The sequence below is a fragment of the Pteronotus mesoamericanus genome, unplaced genomic scaffold (assembly GCF_021234165.1).
Source record: "Pteronotus mesoamericanus isolate MK-2021 breed Mesoamerican mustached bat unplaced genomic scaffold, CSHL_Meso_final scaffold_85, whole genome shotgun sequence".
NCBI lineage: Eukaryota > Metazoa > Chordata > Mammalia > Chiroptera > Mormoopidae > Pteronotus > Pteronotus mesoamericanus.
In genome coordinates, this window is record NW_026555329.1 from 39,319,472 (window position 1) to 39,343,172 (window position 23,701).

Sequence of the window (23,701 nt, forward strand, 5' to 3'; positions counted from 1 at the left end):
ATTTGTACAAGACAGGGTTATATAGTCTTAAGTAAAATCTTTTTAGTAAAATTCTGCTGACATCAACAGATGATCTCTTTAAGCACTATTTAGTGAAGCCTGCCAACATTTCTGCAAGTTGGTACATGATGTATATATATTGCTCTTTGCCTAGCTGAAATGTAGACAGCAATAGATTGGATTGTAATAATTTAGTAGTGTGATACAGGAATATATTGTTATAAATTAAATTATTAAATATTCACTTACTATTTGAAAGACAGTTTTAAGAAAATTGTAATGACTCTGTTCAGAGTTTATGAGCCTCACTCTGAAGATTTTTAAGTTAAGAATTTTTTTCTATGTTTTTAAATAAGCTGTGAGGTTGATTTCAATGCTCCTTTTATTCCCTTTTTGAGCCTCTGGTAGGAGGGGAAGGAGAGAGGGGAAACCTTGGGTTCAGGGCCATCAGATGGTTTCGTTGGTCATTAGGGCTCTTCACAGCATCCTGGTTTTCCCTTCTCTGAGCACATGGTAAGATTATACTTCCTTCTCTCCTTGAAACTAGGAATGGCCATGTCACTTGTTGCATAAAATGTGACATATATTCCTTCTTGGCTGAAGTAATATGCATCACTTCCAGGCAGAAGCTTTAGGAATGCAGGGGAGGGAAAATTCTGTTCCATCTTCGGGTCTCTGGTTAGGTCTAAGTATTAAACTGACATAAGATTAGCATGAGAAAGGTATATAAATTCTTTTTGCATGTATATGAGAGCCTTCACAAGAAAATGAAGACCCAAAGAAGTGATTGAAGCAGGAAGCCTTTATGCTTTTCAGACAAGGAAACAATGTGTGATGAATTGACAAGACAATAGTAAATGATGAAGTAGCAAGGTTTGTTTATATGGCCTTTTCAGCCCAGAATTCCGTCTCTAGTGACAAGGATTTCTGCCTTCCTCCTGATACAATAAAGGTGCCTTTGAAATGAGGTTTATCTCCTGCTTCCAGGGAAGAAGGGTGACCTTCCTGCTTTTGCTGTGTTCTCAGATGCCTTGAGTCTTAGTATAGTCATTCTTCTTAGAGGCCATATTTTGGGGGGACCACATCTTGACCCCATCAGGAGCCAGTAAGCAGTTTGCCACAGTCTTGGGGACTGGTAACATTCCACATTTGTGACAGCTCTATTAGCCTGCAGCCTTTAGTAAAGACCACATGGAGCAGACTACCCACTGCCCTGAGATAGTGCTAGCAAGAAGTTTTTTGTCACTAAGATTTGGTGATGCTTATTACTATAGTATAAGCTAGCTTACTCTGACAGATGCAGTTTCCATCAGTCTCAGGATCACAAGAAGATAATGCTTTTCTCACCAATAAAAATAACTTCATTTCTTCAACAATTTTTGTTAACATTTATTGTGTGCCAGTCTCTATTCTTAGTGTTAGGAATACAGCAGTGAACAAAACAATCTCCTTTTTTTCTCAGTAAACACCTTCCCATTCTTCATTTGTTATTTAAGGAGTCTCTTCTCCTGTGAGTCCTTCCTCTGTCTTCTAAGCAGCTGGTCACTCCTTTGTCTTCTGTGCTCCTACAGCACTTTGTACATGCCTTCGTCATGGCATTAATACTATCGTTTGTTATTCTATTTCTGTCTTGCTTTCTAGGCTGTGATCACCTAGACAACAAATGGTTATATACAGTACATAGTTATGTATAATATTTAAATATAAAATATATAGGCAAAAGTTTTAACCTATTTATAATACATAATGATATGTTTTGCATTATTCTTTTACTCTTTGTATTAACTCCTACATTTCACAAATTATTTTTTTATTTTTATTTTATTTTTATTTTTTAAGTTAAATTTATTGGGGTTAACACTGGTTAGTAAGAATCATACAGGTTTCAAGTGAACATTTTTCTGATCCATGATCTCTATATTGCATTGTGTGCCCAACAGCCAAAGTCAAATAATCTGTCACCGTATATGTGGCCCTCTTTACAATCCCTCCACCCTCTTTCCTCTGGTAACCAACATACTTTTGTCTGTATGAGTGGAATCTTAGTGGTTCATAGCTTTTTCTGACTCAGTTCACTTAGCATAATATTTTCAAGTCCTCTCCATGTTGTCACAGATGGCAGTATTTCATCTTTTCTTATGGCTGAGTAGTATTCCATAGTATATTTGTACCGTATCTTCTCTATCCAGTCCTCTATTGGCGGGCATTTTGGTTATCTCCATGTTTTGGCCACCTTTAATAATACTGCAGTGAACATAGGGTACACATATCTTTTTGAATAAATGGTTTTGAGTTTTTTGGGTAGATATGCAAAAGAGGGATTGCTGGGTCATAAGTTTATTCTTAATTTTTTGAAGAACTTTCTTACTGTTTTTCATAGTGTCTATACCAGTTTACATTCCTACCAGCAGTGAATGAGGGTTCCCCTTTCTCTGTAACCTCTCCAACACGTGTTATTTGCCTTGTTGATAATAGTCATTCTAACAATTGTGAGGTGGTATCTCATTGTAGTTTTATTTCCCTAATACCTAGTGAAGTTGACCATCTTTTCCTATATCTGTTGGCCATTTGTATGTCTTCTTGTGAGAAGGGTCTGTTCCGGTCCTCTGCCCATTTTTAATCAGATTGTTTTGTGTTGAGTTGTATGAATTCTTTATATGTTTTGGATGTTAACCTCTTGTCAGAGCTGCTGTTTTGCAAATATCATCTCCCATTCGGTAGGTTCCCTTTTTCTTTCATTGGTGGTTTCTTTTATTGTGCTTTTTAGTTTGATATAGTCCCATTCATTTATTTTTGCCTTTATTTTCTTTGCCTTTCAGGTCAAATTCATTAAATCCTCTCTAAGACCAAGGTCCATAAAGCTTAGTACCTATGTTTTCTTCTTTGTAATTTATTGTTTCTGATCTTATATTTAGATATTTGAAACATTTTGAATTAATTTTTGTATATGGGGACAAACTGTAATGTAGTTTTATTCTTTTGCATGTGGCTTTCCAATTTTCTAAGCACCATTTATTGAAGAGGCTTTCTTTTCTCCATTGTGTGTTTTTGACTCCTTTTTCAAAAATTATTTTCCCATATATGTGGTTTTATTTCTGTGCTCTCAATTCTGTTCCATTAGTCTCTGTGTTGGTTTTTCTGCCAATACCATCCTGTTTTGATTATCATACCACTGTAGTATAATTTGAAGTCAGGTAGTGTGATACCTCCAGCTTCATTCTTTTTTCTCAGGATTGTTTTGGCTATTTGGAGTCTCTGGTGGATCCATACAAATCTGATGATTTTTTGTTCTGTTTCTTTAAAAAGCGACATTGGAATTTTGTGGAGACTAGTTTTGTGTCCCAGCATATGGTCTATCACTGGAGAAGAGTGTATAATCTGATGTTCTGGAATGAAAGGCTCTGTACATGTCTGTGTCCATTTCATCATTTAAGGCCTATATATATATTTTTTTTCCAGTGACTTACATTTATTTCTCACTCACATGACCAAAATGGGTTGGCAGAGAGGGTTCAGCCATTATGATGGAAGTTACATCTTGGCATGTGCTTTCACTGTCTCCGGGGTAGCAGGAAGGGACCCTTCATTTAGGTTGCACACAACCTCTTGAAGATTCTGTCCAGAGGTCTCCCATGTCTCATCCACTTGAATTTCTTTTTTAAGGCCAATATTTCTATATTGATTTCCTGTTCGGATGATCTGTCTAGAGCTGTCAATGGTGTATTAAGATCCCAACCATAAGATTGTGTTTTTGACTGTTTCTACCTTTAGTTCTATACATAGTGGCTACTTTTTATATATTTTGGTGCTCCCTGATTGGGTGCATATATATTAAGAAGTGTCATGTCTTCTTAATGTAGTGTCCCCTTTATCATTATAAAATGTCCATCTTTGTCTCTTGTTACCTTTGTTATCTTGAACTCTATTTTGTCAGATATAAGTATGGCTGTACCTGCTTTTCTCTGGAGGCTATTTGCTTGGAGAATCATTTTTCACCCTTTCACTTTAAGTCTATATTTGTCCTTGCATCTTTACTCTCCTGAAAGCAGCATGTGGTTGGATTTTGTTTTTTGATCCGATCTGCTACTCTGTGCCTCTTTATTAGTGAATTCAGTCCGTTTACATGTAGGGTAATTATGTAGGTAATTACCCTATATAGGTAATTATAGAATTTCCTATAGCCATTTTATCTTTTGTTTTGTGGTAGCTCTGTGCCTCCATCGCTTCTTTTCTTTTGTGTTTCTGTCTGTTGTTTTTGTTTGGTGGTATTCCATACTTCTTTAATCTATCTTCTCTTCTTTTAAAGCCATGTGTATCAGTTTTGGGCTTTTTGTGTTTGCATACTATTAAGTGTATGAAAAAGAAAGTTTATATATACAGTAGTCCTCCTTTTGAATGCATCTGATCTCTATCCTCTTTTGCAAATTCAGACCTTTGCCCCCTTACCTTTTATGTTCTTGTTGTCACAAATTATCCCTGTTTATGCTGTAAGTTTCTTGGTGATTTTACTTATAGTTTTGTGACTTTTTTTTCCAGGTAGAATAATCAACTTGAGTATTTCCTGCATTGGAGGTCTTCTGGTGATAAATTCCCTCTGCTCTGTATGCCTAGAAAAGTTTTTATTTCTCATTCATTTCTAAAGGTAATTTTGTTGGGTATATTATTTTTGACTGGTAATTTCTCTCTTTCAGTAGTATGAATATTTGGTTCCACTCTCTTCTAGCTTGTGGAGTTCCTTCTGAGAAGTCTGATGATAACCTAATGAGGTTTTATAGGTTACTTTCTTCTTTTCCTTGGCTGCCTTGAGAATTCATTCTTTCTTGTTAATTTTTGACAGTTATTATACAGTATGCCTTGTAGAAAACCTTTTTGGACTGAGGCAATTAGATGTTCTGTTTGCTTCTTGGATTTGAGGATCTAGCTCTTTCCATAGGTTTAGAAAATTCTCATCAGCCATTTGAATAGACTCTCCATTCCTTTTTCCATTGTAGGAGGGCATTTCCACTTCAATAGGCTAAGTTTAACCATGTTAAATCAGAACTCTGTTGTCTGATACACCTGTGCTTTTATAATAGCTTTATTTGAAGCTGATTATCATTTAAATAAGTATGCCAAAATCTTAATATATTGAGAACATTGAAGAAGTAAATTTTATATTTTTTATAGAAGTCAATTGTTTTCTAGGCTAAAGGCCTTTAAACCATGCAGTATTTCTGTACGGGCCACACTTGCTTTTTCTTTTTATTCTTTCAACACATGTTTATCAAGTGTGTACTTTGTGCAAGACTCAGTGCCTGGTGGCTCATGGAGTTCAGTCTGGTTCCCTTATGTTTTGTTAGCTTTGTTAAAGCTAATGTGGGTTATGTACACTTGTTCAGTACAGAGTTGTTTTGACTGTACTGATTTTTATACATTACCAACAAAGTATAGTGGGCACTTCGTGAAGGACCCTGGGAGTTGGTGTAATCCTTTGACATAAGTAAGAAAGATACTTGGTCTTTGTCCTACATGCCTGGCGCAGAGTTCCTGAAACGCTTAGAATCTCCTGAGTGATAAGGTTTTTTGGTGTGCTCCTGAGGAGCTCCTAGACAGCATCCGAATTGGGGCTGGCTACCAGAAAGGCGAAACTTTAATTAGAAGCTTAAAACTTTCAGCCGAACCTTGGGCTATGTTCTGAGACCTCCGTAAAAACCCCTAAGCAGATTTCACTGGGCTTCCAGATTGGTGAACAAACACATTGAAGTGCTAGGTGGTGGGTGCTCTAAAGAGGGCTTGGAAGCTCTGTGCCACCCCATCCCCCAACTCCGCATGCCACCCCCATCTCTTGCCCTCTGCCTCTTTTACTTTTGGCTCTTCTTGAGTATCTTTTATAGTAAACTGGTAAGAGTAAGAAAAGCACTTTTTTGAGTTCTGTTGAGTCACTCTAGTAAATTATCAAACCTGAGGAGGGGACTGTGGGAACCTTCAATTTATAGCTGGTTGGTTAGAAGTATGGGTAGCCTGGGAATTGCATAGGTGAATGAAGTGGGGCGATCTTGTAGGACTGAGCCCTTTAACTTGTGGGATCTAATGTAACTTCAGATAGATAGTGTTAGAGTTGAATTGAATTCTTGGACACCCAGTTGATGTCAGAGTTGGAGAAGTGGTGTTGGAAAAGGTAACATATTTGATACCCCTCATGTATTACTATATCTCTATATCTATCTGTCTACCTACCTACTTATCTACCTGACATCTATCTATTGAATTGTATGAAGAGATTGAAGTCAAGGCCCCAGAAGATTCAAAGTCAATATAATTCTCAGTTTCGCGTTCTGTCCTGCAAACTGTGACAGATGTCTGACTATACCATTGTACATTATATTGTCTGCAATGTGGGAATTTACTTAAATTATTGGACCATTTTATAGAAAACTAATGTATTATCCAAATTCATATATTCACAACATAACAGGAAAACCCCACTGTTAGGTTCACTTGAACAAGAAGGCTCTGTCCCTCACTTTTGTGTAATTACCAAAGTTATTATATATCACTTCAAGCTTGGATTTCAGATCCAGGAGGGATGGGGCAAATACACTTCTGAAAGAATATGAGGAAGCTCAAATTATCTGGAGACCTTAGTTTGAGCACAGAACATTTCAACCATTGTACAGATATTTGTGGAGCTCCTAATCTCTGTGCCAGGCCCTTTGGTTTCATTTTCACCTCTCATCTCTGTCCCGATTTCTTGGACAAATGGTGTAGGATATTTTAAAATAAATGCCAAGAACTAAATCCTTTAATACTGACACAGTAAATGTTCAATGAATTGGATAGTTCAGAACCAAACAGTAAACATATGATAAAGTAGGTGTCACAAGTCAGAAGGGTGTTAAATAGCAAATAGTACTGGGACAATCAACAAATTATTTAGAAAAAAATAGATTCTTACTCCTCATGATTTTTAGTCAGAGTTTAGATGCTTGGAACTTACAGGGTTAAGATTTCCCTCTGTGAATTTAAAGATCAATGCTAATGGGATAGAGATTATATACACATATACTAATTACCTTAAAGAACCAAATATCTTACCTGTTGTATCACCTCATTGAATGTATTCATTCCATTAACAGAGCTTACTTCATAGGCCCCGCACTCACAAGGGCCTCGATGTTGGTTTAATGTTCTGTTATTGCCCTCTTGAAATTCTTAGTTTTTAAAAATGGTGCCTTTGTTTTTATTTTGCACTGGGTCCTGCCAATTTTATAGCACTCCTGCCTGTGAGATTGGCCATTTATGGAAACAGAAAGTTACAGAGCCCAGCTTCAGCAGTAGATGTCCTCATGCTTTTAGGAGTGTTGCAGCCAACAAAATTAAGTTGTCCAGTCCACAATAGCAGGACCGTCTCTTGTGTAAGTGGATGCCTTAGTCCGTCCCAGATGATGCCATTAAACATTCATTTTATTTGACAAACTCTTTTCCTCACATTTCTTTCTACCAAGAAACCTTTTAATTGTGATTTGGTTTCTTTTGTGGTCTTCCTGCAGGTAGAAAGCTGGCTAGTCATGCTGACTCTCTATTTAATTCAAGAAGTTAGTTATTAAATTGGCATTTTGGTGATATGCATCAGTGAGGTTCTTTAATGGGAGCCTGCCCCTTCGAGACAGGTCTCCTGTTAGATTTCTGAGACAGAAGGCTGAAGTCCAGGCATTGTGCTGGTAAATGTACCAAAGCAGTCAAATGCAGAACCGTAGTTAAGAATGAGGGCTTTGGAGTCAGCCAGCCAATCCTGGGATCAAGTACTGGTGCTGTGGTACTACACTGTGTGAGCCAGGCCAAGGCACCTAACCTCTGTATGTCCAGTCTTTCATCTGTCAGGCGGTGATATAACACCTGTCTTAGTGTTGTTCTGAGATTGAATGAAAAAACATATACTATGTCAGGGTTCTCAGCCTCAGCCCTATAGACATGTTGGGGGGTAGGTGTGGCAGGGGTGCTGTCCTGTGCATTGTAGGATGTTTAGCAGCATCTTTGGCCTTTCCCAGTAGCTTCCTCCTCAGCCTCCATGGATGTTACAATCAGAATGTCTTCAGACGTTGCCAAATGTCCTCTGGGGACCAAATTTGTCTCTGGTTAAGAGTCACTACTGGCCTAGATATACAGAGCAATACCTGAAGATGAGAAAGCTAAAGTCAGGTTATAGAATAATAATGGTAATAGTAGCAATATTGATAATATCCTTTTGTGGGTTTTTTTTTGTTTTTTTTTTGTATTCTTTGCTTTATTATTTTATTTTTTTATTTTAAATTACAGATAACATGCATTATTATATTAGTTTTAGGTATACACCCCAGTGGTTAGACATTACATAACTTAATAAATGATGATCCCAATAAATCTCACACCATCTGACACCATACATAGTTAATTAGACTATTATCAACTGTCTTCCCTATGCTGTGCTTTACATCCCTATGACTGTTCGTAACAACCAATTTGAATTTCTTAATCCCTTCACCTTTTTTGCCCATCTTTGCTCCCCACCCACCCCAGTCTGGCAATCATCAAAATATTTTCTATATCTGTGATTCTGTTTCTGTTCTGCTTGCTCATTTTTTTTTTAGGTTTCATTGTTGATAGATGGGTATTTATTGCTATTTTATTGTTCATATTTGTTGTTGTTGTTCTTCTCTTCCCTCTCCTCCCCTCCCCCTCCCTTCTCCAACCCCCTCCCTTCCTCCTCTTCCCCTTTCCCTTCCTTCCTCCCTCATTCTCCCTCCCCTCCTTTTCTCCTTTTCCTTCTCCTTCTCTTCTTCCACCTCCTCCTCCCCCGCCTCCACCTCTAACTCCATCCCCACCCTTTAACATTTCTTATAATACTGGTTTGGTGGGGGTGAACTCTTTTATATTTTTCTTGTCTGGGAATCTCTTTATCTGTCCTTCAATTCTAAATGACAGCTTTGCTGGATAGAGTAATCTTGGTTGTAAATTCTCTCTTTTCATCACTTTAAATATTTCTTGACATTCCCTTATGGCCTGCAAAGTTTCTTTTGAGAAATCAGCTGACAGTCTTATGGGAGCTCCCTTGTAGGTAACTAACTACTTTTCTCTTTCTTTTAAGAATCTCTCTTTGACTTTAATCTTATGGTGTGTCTTAGTGTGGGCCTCTTTGGGTTCATCTTGTCTGGGACTCTGCACACCCTGAACTTGGATGTCTGTTTCCTTCACCAAAGTAGAGACGTTTTCTGTCATTTTTTCAAATAGGTTTTCAATTTCTTGCTCTCTTCTTCCAGAACCCCCATGATGCAAGTTTTGGTGTGCTTGAAGTTGTCCCAGACACTCCGTAAACTAACCTCATTTTTATGGATTGCTTTATGGATTGTTGCTCTTCTGATTGGATATTTTTTGCTTCCTTATTCATGTTCCAAATTGCTTATTTGATTCCCGGCTTCATTCACTCTATTGCTGATTCCCTGTAAATTACCCTTTATTTCAATTAGTGTATTCTTTATTTTTGTCTGGTTCTTTTTTATGCTGTTGAGGTCCTCACTAAAGTCATTAAGCATCCTCATAACCCGTGTTTTGAACTCTCCATCTGATAGATTGCTTGTCTGCATTTTGTTTAGTTCTTTTCCTGGAGTTTTGTTCTGTTCTTTCATTTGCACCATGTTTCTTTGTCTCCTCATTTAGGCAGACTCCCTGTGTGTGTTTCTGTTTATTAGGTAGAGCCGCCATGTCTCCCAGGCTTGGTAGAGTGACCTAATGTAGTAGGTGTCCTATAGGGTCTAGTGGCAGTCTCCCTATCTCCCAAGCTGGACACTCGATGTGCACCCCAGTGTGTTCTGTGTACCCTCATCTTGTAGTTGAGCCTTTATTGCTGTTGGCATGTCAGTGGTAGGGCTTTACCCAGGCTGATCAGCTGCAAGGTCTCGCTGTGACCACTGACCTCCAACCACCTTGAAGGATCAGTTGTGTGGGGGCCCACTCCACAGAGCAGGACTTCCTTCAGCAGGGCTCTGGTGCCTGCTGAATCTTCCCCTTGAGTGTGCCACTTGTGGAGATGGTTGAGTAATGGTGCTCAATGTGGCCTGAAACTGACCACTGGGTGCATTGGCTCTGGGACCTACTAAGAGGTGCAGGCTACTGTCAGCCACCACTTGTGTCCTGTGCAGGGCCACCTAGCATAAGCTACAAAATGCTCTGCAGATGGCTGCTACTTGTGCTGGACTTACAGGTACCCAGGCAAGGCCAAGCTGTGAACCAAGGCCTGCTGCTGCTTGTGCTGGGCCAGGGGCCACTTAACAAGAGGAGAGGTATGGGGCTTGCTGAGGCCAGATGATGCTTTTGAGAAAATTTAGGAAAATCTGAAGCATGAGCCAAGACAAACCATTTGTATGGAAAAGCCACTGGAAACGGTTTGGGTGGGTCCAAAAGTTGGGTGGGGTGGGGCTTCTGGAAATCACCAGGTTGGAGCAAACAGTGTGAGCCAGGTTGATGGAGTCTCCATCAAAAGGGTGAGATATGGCACCCACCTGCGGGCTCTGTGTGGGGAGGGCTCAGCAAAGAAACAATAGCCTCTGGTAACACTTCTGTCTAAGATAAAGCTGTTCTAGCCCTCACCCTGACACCAAACAATTCAGTTCCTCCCTGTATGTCTCTGGTGCCTTTCAAGCTGCCTTCCCAGTGCTGGAGCTCAGAGGGAGTGAGTCTGAGTAAGTTCATATAGGGACCCTTAAGGAGGAACTGCCTGGGATTCCAGAATTTTCCATCTTCCTTAGCTTCAATCCCTGCTGGTTCTTAGAGCCAGAAGTAATGGGGACTTCTCTTCCTGGTACTGGAACCCTGAGCTGGATGGCTTAGTGTGGGGCTGGGACCACTCCACAGCGGGGAGCTCCACAGTGGAGATATCCCTCCTGATTATCTGCCACACTTTGGTGTGGGACCGGCCTCTTCAGTATCCTCACCCCTCCTACCAGTCTCGATGTGGTTTCTTCTTGAATTCCTTAGTTGTAGGACTTACACTCAGCTCGATTTCTGGCAGTTCTGAATTGTGGTTTTTCAGTAGTTGTAATTTTGATGTGGTTGTAGGAGAAGGCAAGAACTGTTATAACCTATTCCGCCATGTTGATCGGAAGTCCTCTGATAATATTCTTCTCTGAAGTTCAGGTTCTTGCCCGCTGTACCATGTTGTCTGTTCTTTATAATATTCTTAATGATGATATATCCTTGATTCCATTGGAGGCCCTTGGAAAGATATTTGTCAGCCTTTCATCTGTCCTCTGTATTTTAAATTTCTATATCTATGGCAGAATCAAGTTCATATGGGTTAGAGGGTAATGTATCAATAAAAAGATCTGCCTTAAGAAGTAACAAGTCTTTACACTTACAAATTAAGGGATTTCCAAGCTCTGAACCCATGGTATTTTTGTGATGTTTAACCTTTTAATTTAAATCATATTGGGGAGTTTTCTTCCTTGGTATTACTACATTAAAAATAAATAAACATGCATAATCTGTAAAAACTTTGTAATTATAGTTATAAAACAAACTGGGTAAAATGATTGTGAGAAATATGATGCAGTGATATTAAGAAATTGGTATAAGTCAAAAAGGAAACCAAATACATACAAATAAATTCCTTATACATCAGGACAAAGGGGGAAATATAGTCAGCTTGTAAACATTGAGACTTATTCGAAGTCAGTAATGATTTTTAAAATTTTAAATCCATTTTTCATCTAAATTGGCAAAGATTTTAAGCATTAACATCCAACTCTGTGGTACAGTTTAGAGGAATCATCTTATACATTCTTCTCAGGGCAGTAAATGGGTATACTCTCTTTGGGAAGAAATTTGGTGGTATGTCTTAAAAATTATCATAGCTGTTAACCTACCCCAAAGTAACATTTTAGATTAATTTCTACGGCATAATCTGAAATGTAGACACCTATTTCTGCATGAAGATGTTTATTGAAATGTTGTTTTAATAGAAGCCAGCTAAGTGTCTAGCATTTGGGGCATGTTTAATTATAGCTCATGATGAATAATCACCAATCCTTAAAACATTATTTACAAAATGTTTGTAATAGCATATAGAATTCTTATAGTGTTAAATGAAAAAAGATTTTAAAATTGCATATGCAGTATGAACTCAATTAAAAAAGGAAAGACTGGGTAGGAATATGCAAAATGTTGATAGTAGTATTTGCTCCTAGAAGATTGGGTTATGGATAATTTATGAAAGTTACTCCTGACTATATAATTAAATTGATCATTTCATAGCAGATTTAAACTATTTTTTGCCATCTATTCTTTTAGGTAACTTTTAGATCTTATACATTTCTGTAGCTTGGAAATGAAGTTGACAGAGGCTTGGCTCTGTTTCTCTGAACAAGACAAAGCAAAGAGCAATTGTCAGTGTCTTAAAGTGCAGCTCTGTATTTTAATAAATTCCATACGTATTGCAAGAGGAAATTGGTTTCAGGGGTAGACTTCTTGCCCTGAATGAGGTGAATTAATGCTTTTCACACCATGGTACTCTTTCTGTTTATTAGTTTTTTAAAAGATATATTTAATATAGTATGGTTCTTGGTGAAAGAATCTTTAAAATGTCCATTTTCATTTTTATAGTTTGTGCAGAAGCTTATAATCCTGATGAAGAAGAAGATGATGCAGAGTCCAGGGTATGTAATTTACTGAATAAGTTAATTTTAAATTACTCCCGTATTGGGTAAGGAAAATAATAGAAAAGGTGTTAACAGGCATATAGTTTAATGGAATTATTTTGACTGTTTTTCTAGTCTTATCTCTGATAGCTTACGTAATGGAATGATTTTGACTATTTCTTTTCCTAGTCTTATCTGTGATGGCTTACTTCTCCTTCAAGTTCTGTAGAATTACTTTTATCCAGAATCTCTCTCTTTGGCTAAAAGAAAGGTAAATATAAAACCTCACTGCAGTTGTGGTTTTACTTCTTTTGCAAAAATACAGCTTTCTCATAGTGATACTTTATTTTTCTTAGTATTTCTATTTAAGAAAAATACTGGGAAGAGCCTGCTGCTCCGACTGTAATTTATAATAACAGAAGCTTACTCCGAAACAAACAAAAAATCCTGGTAAAATAACACCTAAAATGTCAGTACAGCAGCTGATGTTTTTAAAAAATCTGTGAGTCTTAATAGTTTGCTCAGAAACTGATTTCTTAGAGGTCCTAATGTTTTTGTAAAAATTGGTTCAGTTTGGTTTGAAGCAAATTTTTAAGCTGTGTTTTTTAGCTCCATTCTCCTATTATTTATATAGTAAAAAGTAAACTAAGTAAGAGGCTACTGTGCCTGGAAATGGAAGTAATAATTTACCGTTTTGTTTTTTTTTTTCAGTACATACTCTACAAAAGCCCCCCTTTTCTATTTGGCCTTTAAAAATATAAACAAAAATCTATTTCTGTAGCTCTCAAAAATACTTCAGTAAGATTGAGTTTTAATATGGAAAAGCAGATACTGCATCCCTAAGTCATTGCATCATTAAGCTCTTGAAGTGTATGTAAAAGCTAATGGTAGCAAGTTGAGGAGCCTCATATGACCAGAAGATCTGAAAGGAACTCCCATTTTCACTCCCTACCATTGAGATTCCCAGCACCAGGGTGGCGTGCGGGGTTTGGGGGTGGAGGATAGAAAATGAATTAGGAACAAGGAAATTAGTATAGAGACCAGAGTTGGCTTACCTTGGGGATTGGCTGACTGGCTATGTCACGTTTCTGGTGAAGTAGAGCATTTCCAGGTACACAAAAGTTACCAAAGTTTTGGTTTGCCAGCATGGCACCCTGGGTGGGAGTGGCTCCAACTTGGACCTAGAGTTGTTTGAACAATAGTGACCTGATATCCCCAACTTTTTTTCTCTGAGGATAGAGCTTCTCAGCAGGCAAACATTTAAGAATGCTTTAGCTTCAAGTTCTAGATGAATTTCATGAAGCCAGAAATAACATTTCATTTTGTGTTATTAGTTAGCTTTCTTTGCTTGAAGTGGAGAGAAGTGAATTTTGGTTAGCATGATTTAGTTAATACCCAAATTTTAAAAGTGTCTTATATACAATGAGTTAGTGGTCACCAAATCTGTTTCTTTCTGTGTTCATGTGTGACCTTAGAATATAGGTTGAGGTGAATAGTGAACAAAAGTTTGCATATATCTTAACCCTTATCAGAAGATGATAGTCTTCTGAGTAATATGTAAATAGTATACACCTAAGTAGTATACATATACTGTAAATTTCCTCAACTCTCATTGGGCCTATGATTTTCATTAATTTTTAGCCATCTGAGATGGGTTTGAAATGCTGATTTGCATTTCCCATTTTAAGTTCTGATACACTCATGGGCACAGAACTCACCACTGCCTGATTGTGGTTGCTCTGGTGGTAGGGCTGGCGGCCTGAAGAGGAGAGGCGCCAGCTTATTATCTCCCATGGTCACTCTTAGGGTGAACATCAGAACAGGAAAAGGTGGTTTATAGGTTTCCAGGAGACCAACTTGTTGCCTACTGCTTTTAGGATTGTCTTTTGCCTAACTCATTTTATAAAAGTTGCAAACTATTTTTTCAGTGTTCATGAAAAAGTAGGCCATTGGGTCCATGTCAGTTTTGCCTTCTCTGATTTAAAGGGACTCTGAAGAGTTGGCAGGCCACACTGACACAGAGCATTCTCTTGGTTCTTCCTGGAATGAAACCTTCCTGGAATGAAAATTTAGTAAGCATATAGGACACTCGTTTTCTCTGAGCTCATTCTAAAGTGAGTACACGAGGACTGCTGCGTTCATTTGTTCTCAAATCCACATTCTTGTTGTTGGCACAATTGTTCCCTCCCTTTGGAAAGTTGCTCTCTGTGAAGGTATTTACATACATTATGCATAAAATTATATTTAACGCCTAATGCACTGTACATGTAAGAATTTACTTGCTTCTCGAGGCTTAATTAAATTTCAATGGAAAGAGCTACATCCTGAGTATTAAGAGTATTAAACAGAATAAAGGGAGTCTATAGATTTTTAGTGTTCCTGTTGTCACCTGTTGTCCTGTTCTATATTGCCATTACCTGGGAGCTTGGGTGTCTTTACAAAGTGTAACTTGCTAACCTGGGAGAAAACACTCCTTTCAAAAACATTCAAGTGCTATCCCAAAATATATGCATCCCTGTGTTCACTGTAGCATTATTTAAAATACCCAAGATATGTAAGCAACCTAAGTGTCCATCAATATTGGATAAAGAATTTGTGGGACATACAGGGTGGGGAAGAGCTAGGTTTACAATGAGTACATGAAACACAAGAGTTTATTTTGTATTGTTGTTTATTAAATATTATTTTCCATACAAACAACTGTAAACATACTTTTCCCCCACCCTGTCTAGACAGTGGACTATTACTTGACCATGAAAAAGAAAGAAATCTTACCATTTGCAACAACATGGAAGGATCTAGAGGGTATTGTGCTAAATAAGTCAGATAGAGAAAGACAAATACCATATGATTTCATTTAAATGTGGAATCTAAAGAACAAAGTAAATGAAGGAACAGAACAGGCAAAGACTCATAGATACAGAGAACAAACTGATAGTTGTCAGATGAGCAAGGGGTTGCAGGGCCAGATGAAAAAGGTGAAAGGGTTAAGAAGTACAAATTAGTAGTTACAAAATAGTCAGGGAGTGCTAACGTACAGCATTAGAGAATATAGTCAATAATATTGTAATAACTGTATGATACCAGGTAGGTACTAGACTTACTGGGGGAATCACTTCATAAATTGTGTAAGTGTCTAACCACTGTGTTGTATACCTGAAACTAATGTACTCTAATATTGAATGTCAAGTATAATTGAAAAACTAAAAAAGAAAAGAAAAACATTCAAGTGCTGTGTTAATCATGTGCATCCCCTCCCTGAGACAAATTGTATTATTTTCTCCTACTTAGTGGGCTGCTAGGTATCTTAATCACCTAGAGCAAATCTCAGTGCTCACAATTCTTCCTTCTAACATACTACTAGGAAATTTTATCCCTTATAAATAAGAATAGACTAATTGTTTGTTGGTTTATTTGGTGTTTGTTTTAGATTATACATCCAAAAACTGATGATCAAAGGAATCGATTGCAAGAGGCTTGCAAAGACATCCTGCTGTTTAAGAACCTGGATCCGGTACGATAAATCTCAATAATAGAAATGATTTTTGCAGTATTAGTGTGAAGAACTGTGCAGTCGTAGGTTTCATTTTATTTACAAGCTAACATCACCCAGATGATATAAAGTCCTGTTGTGGGTGCTTGCATGTGTGGTAGGGTTGTATTATAGGGGAGGAATATTTGTACAGAGCTTGAGAGGTCCACTTCTGTTAGAACAAGGAGCAAGCAGTCCTGCTGTTTGTCTGGGGGAAGACATTGTCTCATCCCTCAGAGTTACTAGCTACAAACAGCTCTGAGAATTGGCCCAGCTGAAGAGAGGTTAGGACCTTGCATTCTCTGTACACCCGGCTGGGACATGCAGCCGTGCGCAGGACCCAGGGTGGATTGCCTCTCTCCCCAGCTGGTAATAGTAACTATATTCTAATGTGTAACTCTTAGACATATTTTATAAGTAAAATTTTACTTGGCTTTAAAGGTAGTTGGACTTTTTGTTCTTTGTATGGATTTTGAAATCTATAGTCTTCGGTTTGGGGTATTTCTAGAATACTCGCTCTCTCTCAGTATGAGTGAGCATGCCACTCAGATTTTGCCCCGTTCTGCTTCCATCACCACAGCTTTTGCTTTTCTATTGATGTACCGTCTCGGGAAAGAACCCCTGCTGCCATGGTTCATATGTGAAAACTGAGTTAACTTTTGTAACTTACCTCAGCTTTTTTTTTTGGTCACACTCAGCGTCTTAGTTTTCAGACTGATGTCCTAGAGAAGAAAGCATTTAATCTAGACCTACGCTTTTTAAGTTGACGTTTTCTTGAAAAGGCCATTTTTATAAAGAGTATATAAAGTATAAAGCATTATACTAAGTCTTCTACACTGGGTCTTATCACAAACTGAAATATTTTTAAAAACCCCTGTGTTTCTAATGCCATTTATGTTGTTATCATGTTCTCTAGGAACATGGGTTACATTTTGTGACTTTGGAGATCTTATTTTAGGACCACACATTACAGGTTTTGTCCATTTTGATCCAGGTCCTCCAGAATTATCCTTGGGTGGGCAAAATTAGGGGCTGTAAAGAATGGGGCTCTCTCTAATAATGGAAGACTAAGAAATGGAATTAAGATACAAAATTTAAGAATTTAATTTACAAATGGAAAATTTTCCTTGTAGTTTTAAATAGTAGAGTAAGAAACTAATGAGAATTCGTGAATGTTTTTTAAATATGTAGGGTTTTTAAAATTTATTTATTTATTTACTTTTAGAGAGAAGGGAAAGGAGGGAGAGAGAGAGGGAAAGAAGCAGTCAGTGTGTGGTTGCCTCTTGTGTGCCCCCTACTGGGGATCTGGCCTACAATCCAGACATATGCCCTGACTGGGAATCAAACTGGTGACCCTTTGGCTCGCAGGCCAGCACTCAGTCCACTGAGCCACACCAGCCAGGGTGAATTTGTAAAATTTTGATGAGCTTCTTAATAACCCCAAATCTCATTTATCTAGAATAGTAATGATTCTGTGAAAAGAAGACACTAAACTATGTGATCTCTCATGGTCTCCCACCAGTATGAGTCCAAATTATTAGTGTAAAGATACAAGTTTGTGTGTGTGTTTGTGTGTAAGATGATAATTTTGGTAGTGGAATTAAATTAATTTAGAATTTACCATAACTCTCACTACTCTAGATACATACAGAAGACAGCTATACAATTAATTAATCCTTAGTTTTACTCTTAGGTACAGGCTTCAACCAAAGAAATTCTCTGTTTTTCTACTAGAACTCTACATTGGAGAATTTCAGAGGTCACCAAAAATAGTGATTGTCAAGCTTTAATATGCCTGTATTTCATCAGAGGATGTTAAAAATGCAGGTTCTTGTTCCATAGGTCTGCAGTGGAGCCTGAGAGCCTGCTTTTCTTACAAGCTCCCAGGTGATGTTGATGCTCCTGCCTACAAAAATCCACTTTCAGTAGCAAGGAGTGGAGCTAGACATGGAAATGTTCTAGCTCAGTATATGGGTACTATCATATATTATTTTGTTTGCATATTTCCCTATGCAGTTGAACCAGTATTTTAATGCTTCAACAGTGACTAAACAGTGGTAGCCTGGTGTTTATACACTAAGTGATGATTAGGCATGGGTGAAACAGCTGCCAGTTATACTTTCCTGAGATTCTGCCTATTTTATTTTGTACTCTAAATTGTTTATTTTTCTTGCCATTTCAACTTTAACTTTTTTAAAGCATTGTGAATATTTTGGTTGCATTTAAAATAATTTAAAAAAACTTTTTCTACTTTATTCTGGCAAGGAATATCTTTGCTTAAATTGATTATTTTCATAAATATAGGAATTTTGTTTTAGACTTCTCTTGCTTTTTTGAAGGTCTTCAATATATATTTTAAAGGTCTTCAATATATATTTTTTCTTAACAAAGAAAAAGCTAGTTCATGAAACTGCAAATTCATGAATTATCACTCTTGAATGTTTTATAGGGAAGAAGCAAATGTTATTTACATAGTTGTTTCAAAGAGCTCTTTCATTGAGTTTGAGCTCAGGCCATCTTGACTTTATTTCCCCACTATCTCACTTTCCCTTCTAGGAAAGATGCAGAATATAAATAAATAAAAGTTAATTTTTCTCAGCAAATTACCACTTGTAATAAGAAATTTGTCCTCAGACTTGGCAGATTGAAGATTTTACGTTAAGCTTAGATTTCAAGTATCTAATTTTTTATGGTATACATTTTTACAATAACCCAAATGCATTTAAATTGAATTACATGTTCACCTCCTACTATCTGCTTATGCAGCAGCTCTTTCAGTTCAATTCCTTGACTACCCACTGTGTTCCAAGTCCTGTCTAAAGTGTTGGAGGCCACAAAAATACTTTGACATGGTTATCGTTCTCTTGGAACTTAAATTTGTTGAGGGATGCAAAAAAAAACATAAAGCAATTGGGTAAAACATGATAAATGCTGTAATATGGTCAGGGCACTAATAGACGATGAGGGTCTCATAGCCTCACTTGCGGACTCAGGAGACTGGAGAGGCCACCAACGAAAGTGAGTAGGAAACTGCCAGCTGAAAAAAAGTACAGAATGTCATTACTGCAGCCTAAAGTGGAAGACATCCAGCGGTGGGAGTTAAGATGTGCATTCTCTGTCCATTCCTGAATGCCTCGCTGTTGCATGGGACACATACTGTACACTGTAGGCAGGCACAACTGAATCAGTTTAAGCAGAGAATGTAACAATCAGATGTGTCTAAGGTCACCGTGTTGGCAGCATAGAGGGTCAAGTTAAAGACAGGAGAGTGATAGGGCAAGCGCAGAGGAATGGAGCTCAGTGAGGAAACAGTGCCATCCACGATCCAGGGAAAAGAAACGGGCCCAACTAGCAAAGGGGGAAGAGGGATGGCTTCACAGAATATTCAGGATTAGCAGAAGTTAGTACCTGGTAGTTGAATGAATTGGAGCCCTACAGAAAGAGTCTAGGATGACTCCCTGTGTCTATCCAGAATGACTGGGAGGTGGTATCTTTTCCTGAAATGGTAAAACTTGACAGAGGAAAAGGAAGCAGTAATTACTAAGAAGAACAATCGTGGCTTCGTGTCTACTGTCTCATTTGAATTTCCTGAAGTCATTGTTTATTTTGAAAATTTGCACCTCCTAGGCCTCACAACGTTTTTCCTTGGAGTGCTGTATATTCATACATTTAGCACATTTATATTTATTAATCTCTTTGAAGAGAATCTTTTCATGAATATTTTAATGCTCGACTCAGTAGGCCATTTTTCTTCTGAAGTATTTCTAATACGAGGCAAACTGAAATAGTTTTCCTAAGCTATATACTAGGCGCTTTCATTGATAGAGGGTAAATTGTTACTTTTCAGTGAGTCAGAGCCCTTTTACCTCTGAGCTTAGTCTCATAATTGCATTCTGTAGGAATGTGAGATGTGGCTTTCCTATAGTAGTTGTCAGTCATTGTGATAGCCCCTGCATATTGAATATTCCTAAGTTCTTATCACTCGGTGAATAATTATGGGGAAATTACATTTTGATTGACTAGAACAGACACCTGTCACATAGAGAAGTTCTAGGAGAAATAATTATTTTCTATTGTATCAGAAATTACTTTTTAATATATCCATGTATGAATTCTTAAACATTATAATATTTTAAAATGCAGCTAATGCAAAGGTAGCAAAAATATTTACTACAGCGCTGTTTTTCATCTTTTTCTCCATTTGACATTTGCAGCCAGAGCTAATCAATAAAGCTTATATTCCTCCTCCATTTGCCCTAAAGGAGTTGAAATATAAACAGTAAGCAAAACAAAATATTAGTAAACCATTTAATCAAACTTCATAATTTTGATAGGTGACCATATGTTGCCTGGTTCATGAACTCATTTGGGTAAAACGGCCCCTGTGGGTTCAATTAGCACCACATCAGGAAAGCACTGTTTTACTGCCACATTGGCATCATCTTCAGCCCTGGCTTCTGTTTCACAAATAGGTGCCAGAGTTCACACAGAGACCCAGGGCAGGAATGAAAACCACTTCCTAAAAACTCATCACCATTGTTCTCCACAAAAGTTTTTCTTAACTCACACGAAGATGCAATATTATGTTCTCTGTATAAATGGAGAGTTTGGTTTTTTAATTAACAGTGGTAAGTCAGTACATATATACAATTTACAAAAATTCAAAAAGAACAGAAGTAAAAATTCTAAAACAACGGAAGAATAGTGAAAGGAAGTCTCTTTCATCCCTCTCTCCCAGCAACCCAGTTTCTCATGAGCCAAGCTCTAGTTACCATGTGTATTTTTTCCAGGATTGTGCTATGTATTAACCTTTTAAAAATGTTGGCAGCAAATTCCATACAGTGTTTTGCCTAGCTCTTTTATTTACTTAACACTATATATGCAGAGATTTCATAATATTTTTTTAAAAATTATTTTTATTACTATTAATTTATTTGTAAAAGTTAAAGTTGTTAATGTATTATAAAACTAAATCATGAAAACATTAACATTTTGCTGTTGTCTAATATATGATTTAAAATTGTATATATAACAGAGGCAACCACACATCGATGTTTCTCTCCCTCTCTCTCTGTCCCTTCCCCTCTCTCTAAAAGTAAATAAATAAAAATCTTAAAAAAAAAAAAGATAGACAAATAACCAATAAGCACATGTAAAATTTTTCAGCATGGTTAGTCATTAGGGACATGCATCAAAACCACTTCACCTGTGCTCTGGCTGGGTGGCTCAGTTGGTTGGAGCACCGTCTGTACATTAAAAAGGTTGCAGGTTTGATTCCCTGTCAGGGCACATAGCTAAATTGCAGGTTTGATCCCTGGTCAGGCGCATACTGGAGATAGCCAGTGGATATTTCTCTCTCTCTCTAATCAATAAACATATCCTCATGTGAGGATTAAAAACAAAACCAAAAACCTCTTCACCTGCAATAGGGTAGCTACAATAAAAAAAAAAAGAGGAAAATAAGTGTGTGTGAGGGCATGGAAAAATTGTAACCCTAATACATTTCTGGCAGGAAAGTAAAATGGTTCGGGCACTGTGGAGAACAGCTTGGTGGTTTGTCCAAAGTTAAACATATAACTCAGCAAATTCTACTACTAGGTATAGAACCAAAAGATTTGAAACACATATTCAAATACTCGTATATAAATGTTCATAGCCACATTATTCACTACGAACCCAGTGTGCATTGGCAGATGAATGGGTAAGCAAATTTTGGAATGAATAGTATTTATCCCTAAAAAGGAGTGCTATGGCAGGGATGGACCTCCAAAACCTTATATGCTCAGCGAAATAAGCCAGACACAAAAGACCACATACTGTATGACTCTATTATATGAAATTTCTAGAAAAGTAACTCCATAAAAAAAGGAGAAATGAATCATTGTTGCCAGGGTCTGGTGGGAGGGGAGAATGGCAAATGACTGCTTAATTGGTACAGGGTTTCCTTTTAGGGCAATGAAAACGTTTTTGAAACTAGATAGATGTGATGGTTGTACAACTCTGTGGCCACTGAATTGTTCACTTTAAAATGACTTTTCATTTTATGTTGTGTGAAATTTCACCTCATAAAAATTTTGTATATTTAATGCAACTAAGCATTTTGATGTCCATTACAGTATTTAATGGCTAAAGTATACTTTAAGGATGCAATTAAATCAACTATTTTCGGAATTAATACCTGAGGCGCCTCCAGAAAGCCCTGGGTTCCACAAAACACAGTTTGAGAAACACTGAGCTCTTTCACAGCACATCGAAGATGGAAAGCCAGCTTTGAAGACTCCCTTGAGTGACAAGGAGCTTCTCTCTCTGCAGGGGATCTTGTGCCACTTACAGCTCTCATTCTTGGGCACGTCTTTACATTATAATAAAGTCTCCACGAAACTTCTTCCCAGCAGTCTTAGTTGTGGCCTCTAGGATCACTGACATCCTCAGTATGACGGAAGACAGCAGATGTGTTCACACGCAGGTCTTCTTTTCTCTCACCTCAATGTCCCCAGTTCGGTGAACGCCCCTATGGCAGGTTTTCAGATTTCCTGATTATCCTTGAGTGTTCTCAGTTACTCCAAGGAAAGATGGATGTCTTCAATAATCACATTGTTTCTTATAGCTGCATAGCTTTCTAATGTATAGAATATCACACTTGTTTATCCAGAGCCCTGTAGATAAACATTAATTTGTTTCCATTCATTTTGCTATATGATGCTGCAATGAAAAATGCCTATGCACATGTCATTTCAAAAATATCTATAGAATAACTTACAAGATAAAGGATAGTGAGATGAAAAGCATGCGTATTTGAAACTTTATCAAATATTGACAGATTACTCTCTAGTTTGTTTTACTTTACCTTCCCATTAGCAGCCTGTGTCAGGAGACCTCTTTCCCACATCATCTCCAACACTTATTCTAAACATTTTTATCTTTTTGAATCTGGCAGGTGAAAATGGTATCTCATTTCAATTTTAATTTGTATTTCTCTTTACTTTGAAAGAAGTGGGACATCTCTTTGTATTTTTAAGAGTTCCTTCTCTCTTTTTGCTGGAAGCTTTACAGATCACATTTACAGGTCATGTTAGGGTGGGGTTTTTGGTGTGTGATTGTGTTGGACACCTCCCATTTACCATATTTTGTCGTATAGAGTGCACATTTTTTCCCCCAAATGTTTGAGGGAAAAATAAGGATGTGCATTATACATGGGTATAATGAATACATACCATGGGTATACTAATGGGCATAATAATCCTGTGTACAATGTGCACAAAAACGTGGGTATGCATTATACATGACAAAATGTGGTAACTCACTTGTGCTCTAGAAATCTCACCTTCAACAATTTCCCCTTCCCATACTCTGTATTGTGTGTATTCATATCTTCGTATTTCCTATGAAATACTCAAAAAGTCACATGTGCTCTTTTCATGTTTTTGATCCAGAGCATCTTTTTAAAAGAATTTTATTTTTGATTTTAGAGAGAGGGGAAGTGGGGGAGAAAGAGAGGGAAACATCAGTGTGAGAGAGAGAG

The 23,701-nt window shown here is 37.5% G+C and overlaps 1 protein-coding gene across 1 annotated transcript in view; it reads left to right on the forward strand.

The window, feature by feature from the left end:
• PRKAR2B (protein kinase cAMP-dependent type II regulatory subunit beta) overlaps positions 1–23,701 on the forward strand; it is a 108,025-nt gene that overhangs the window by 65,666 nt on the left and 18,658 nt on the right. Inside the window, exons 3-4 of the mRNA XM_054564372.1 lie at positions 12,613–12,665; positions 16,078–16,161. Coding sequence (XP_054420347.1) covers positions 12,613–12,665; positions 16,078–16,161 — 137 coding nt within the window. The remainder of the gene's footprint in view (positions 1–12,612; positions 12,666–16,077; positions 16,162–23,701) is intronic.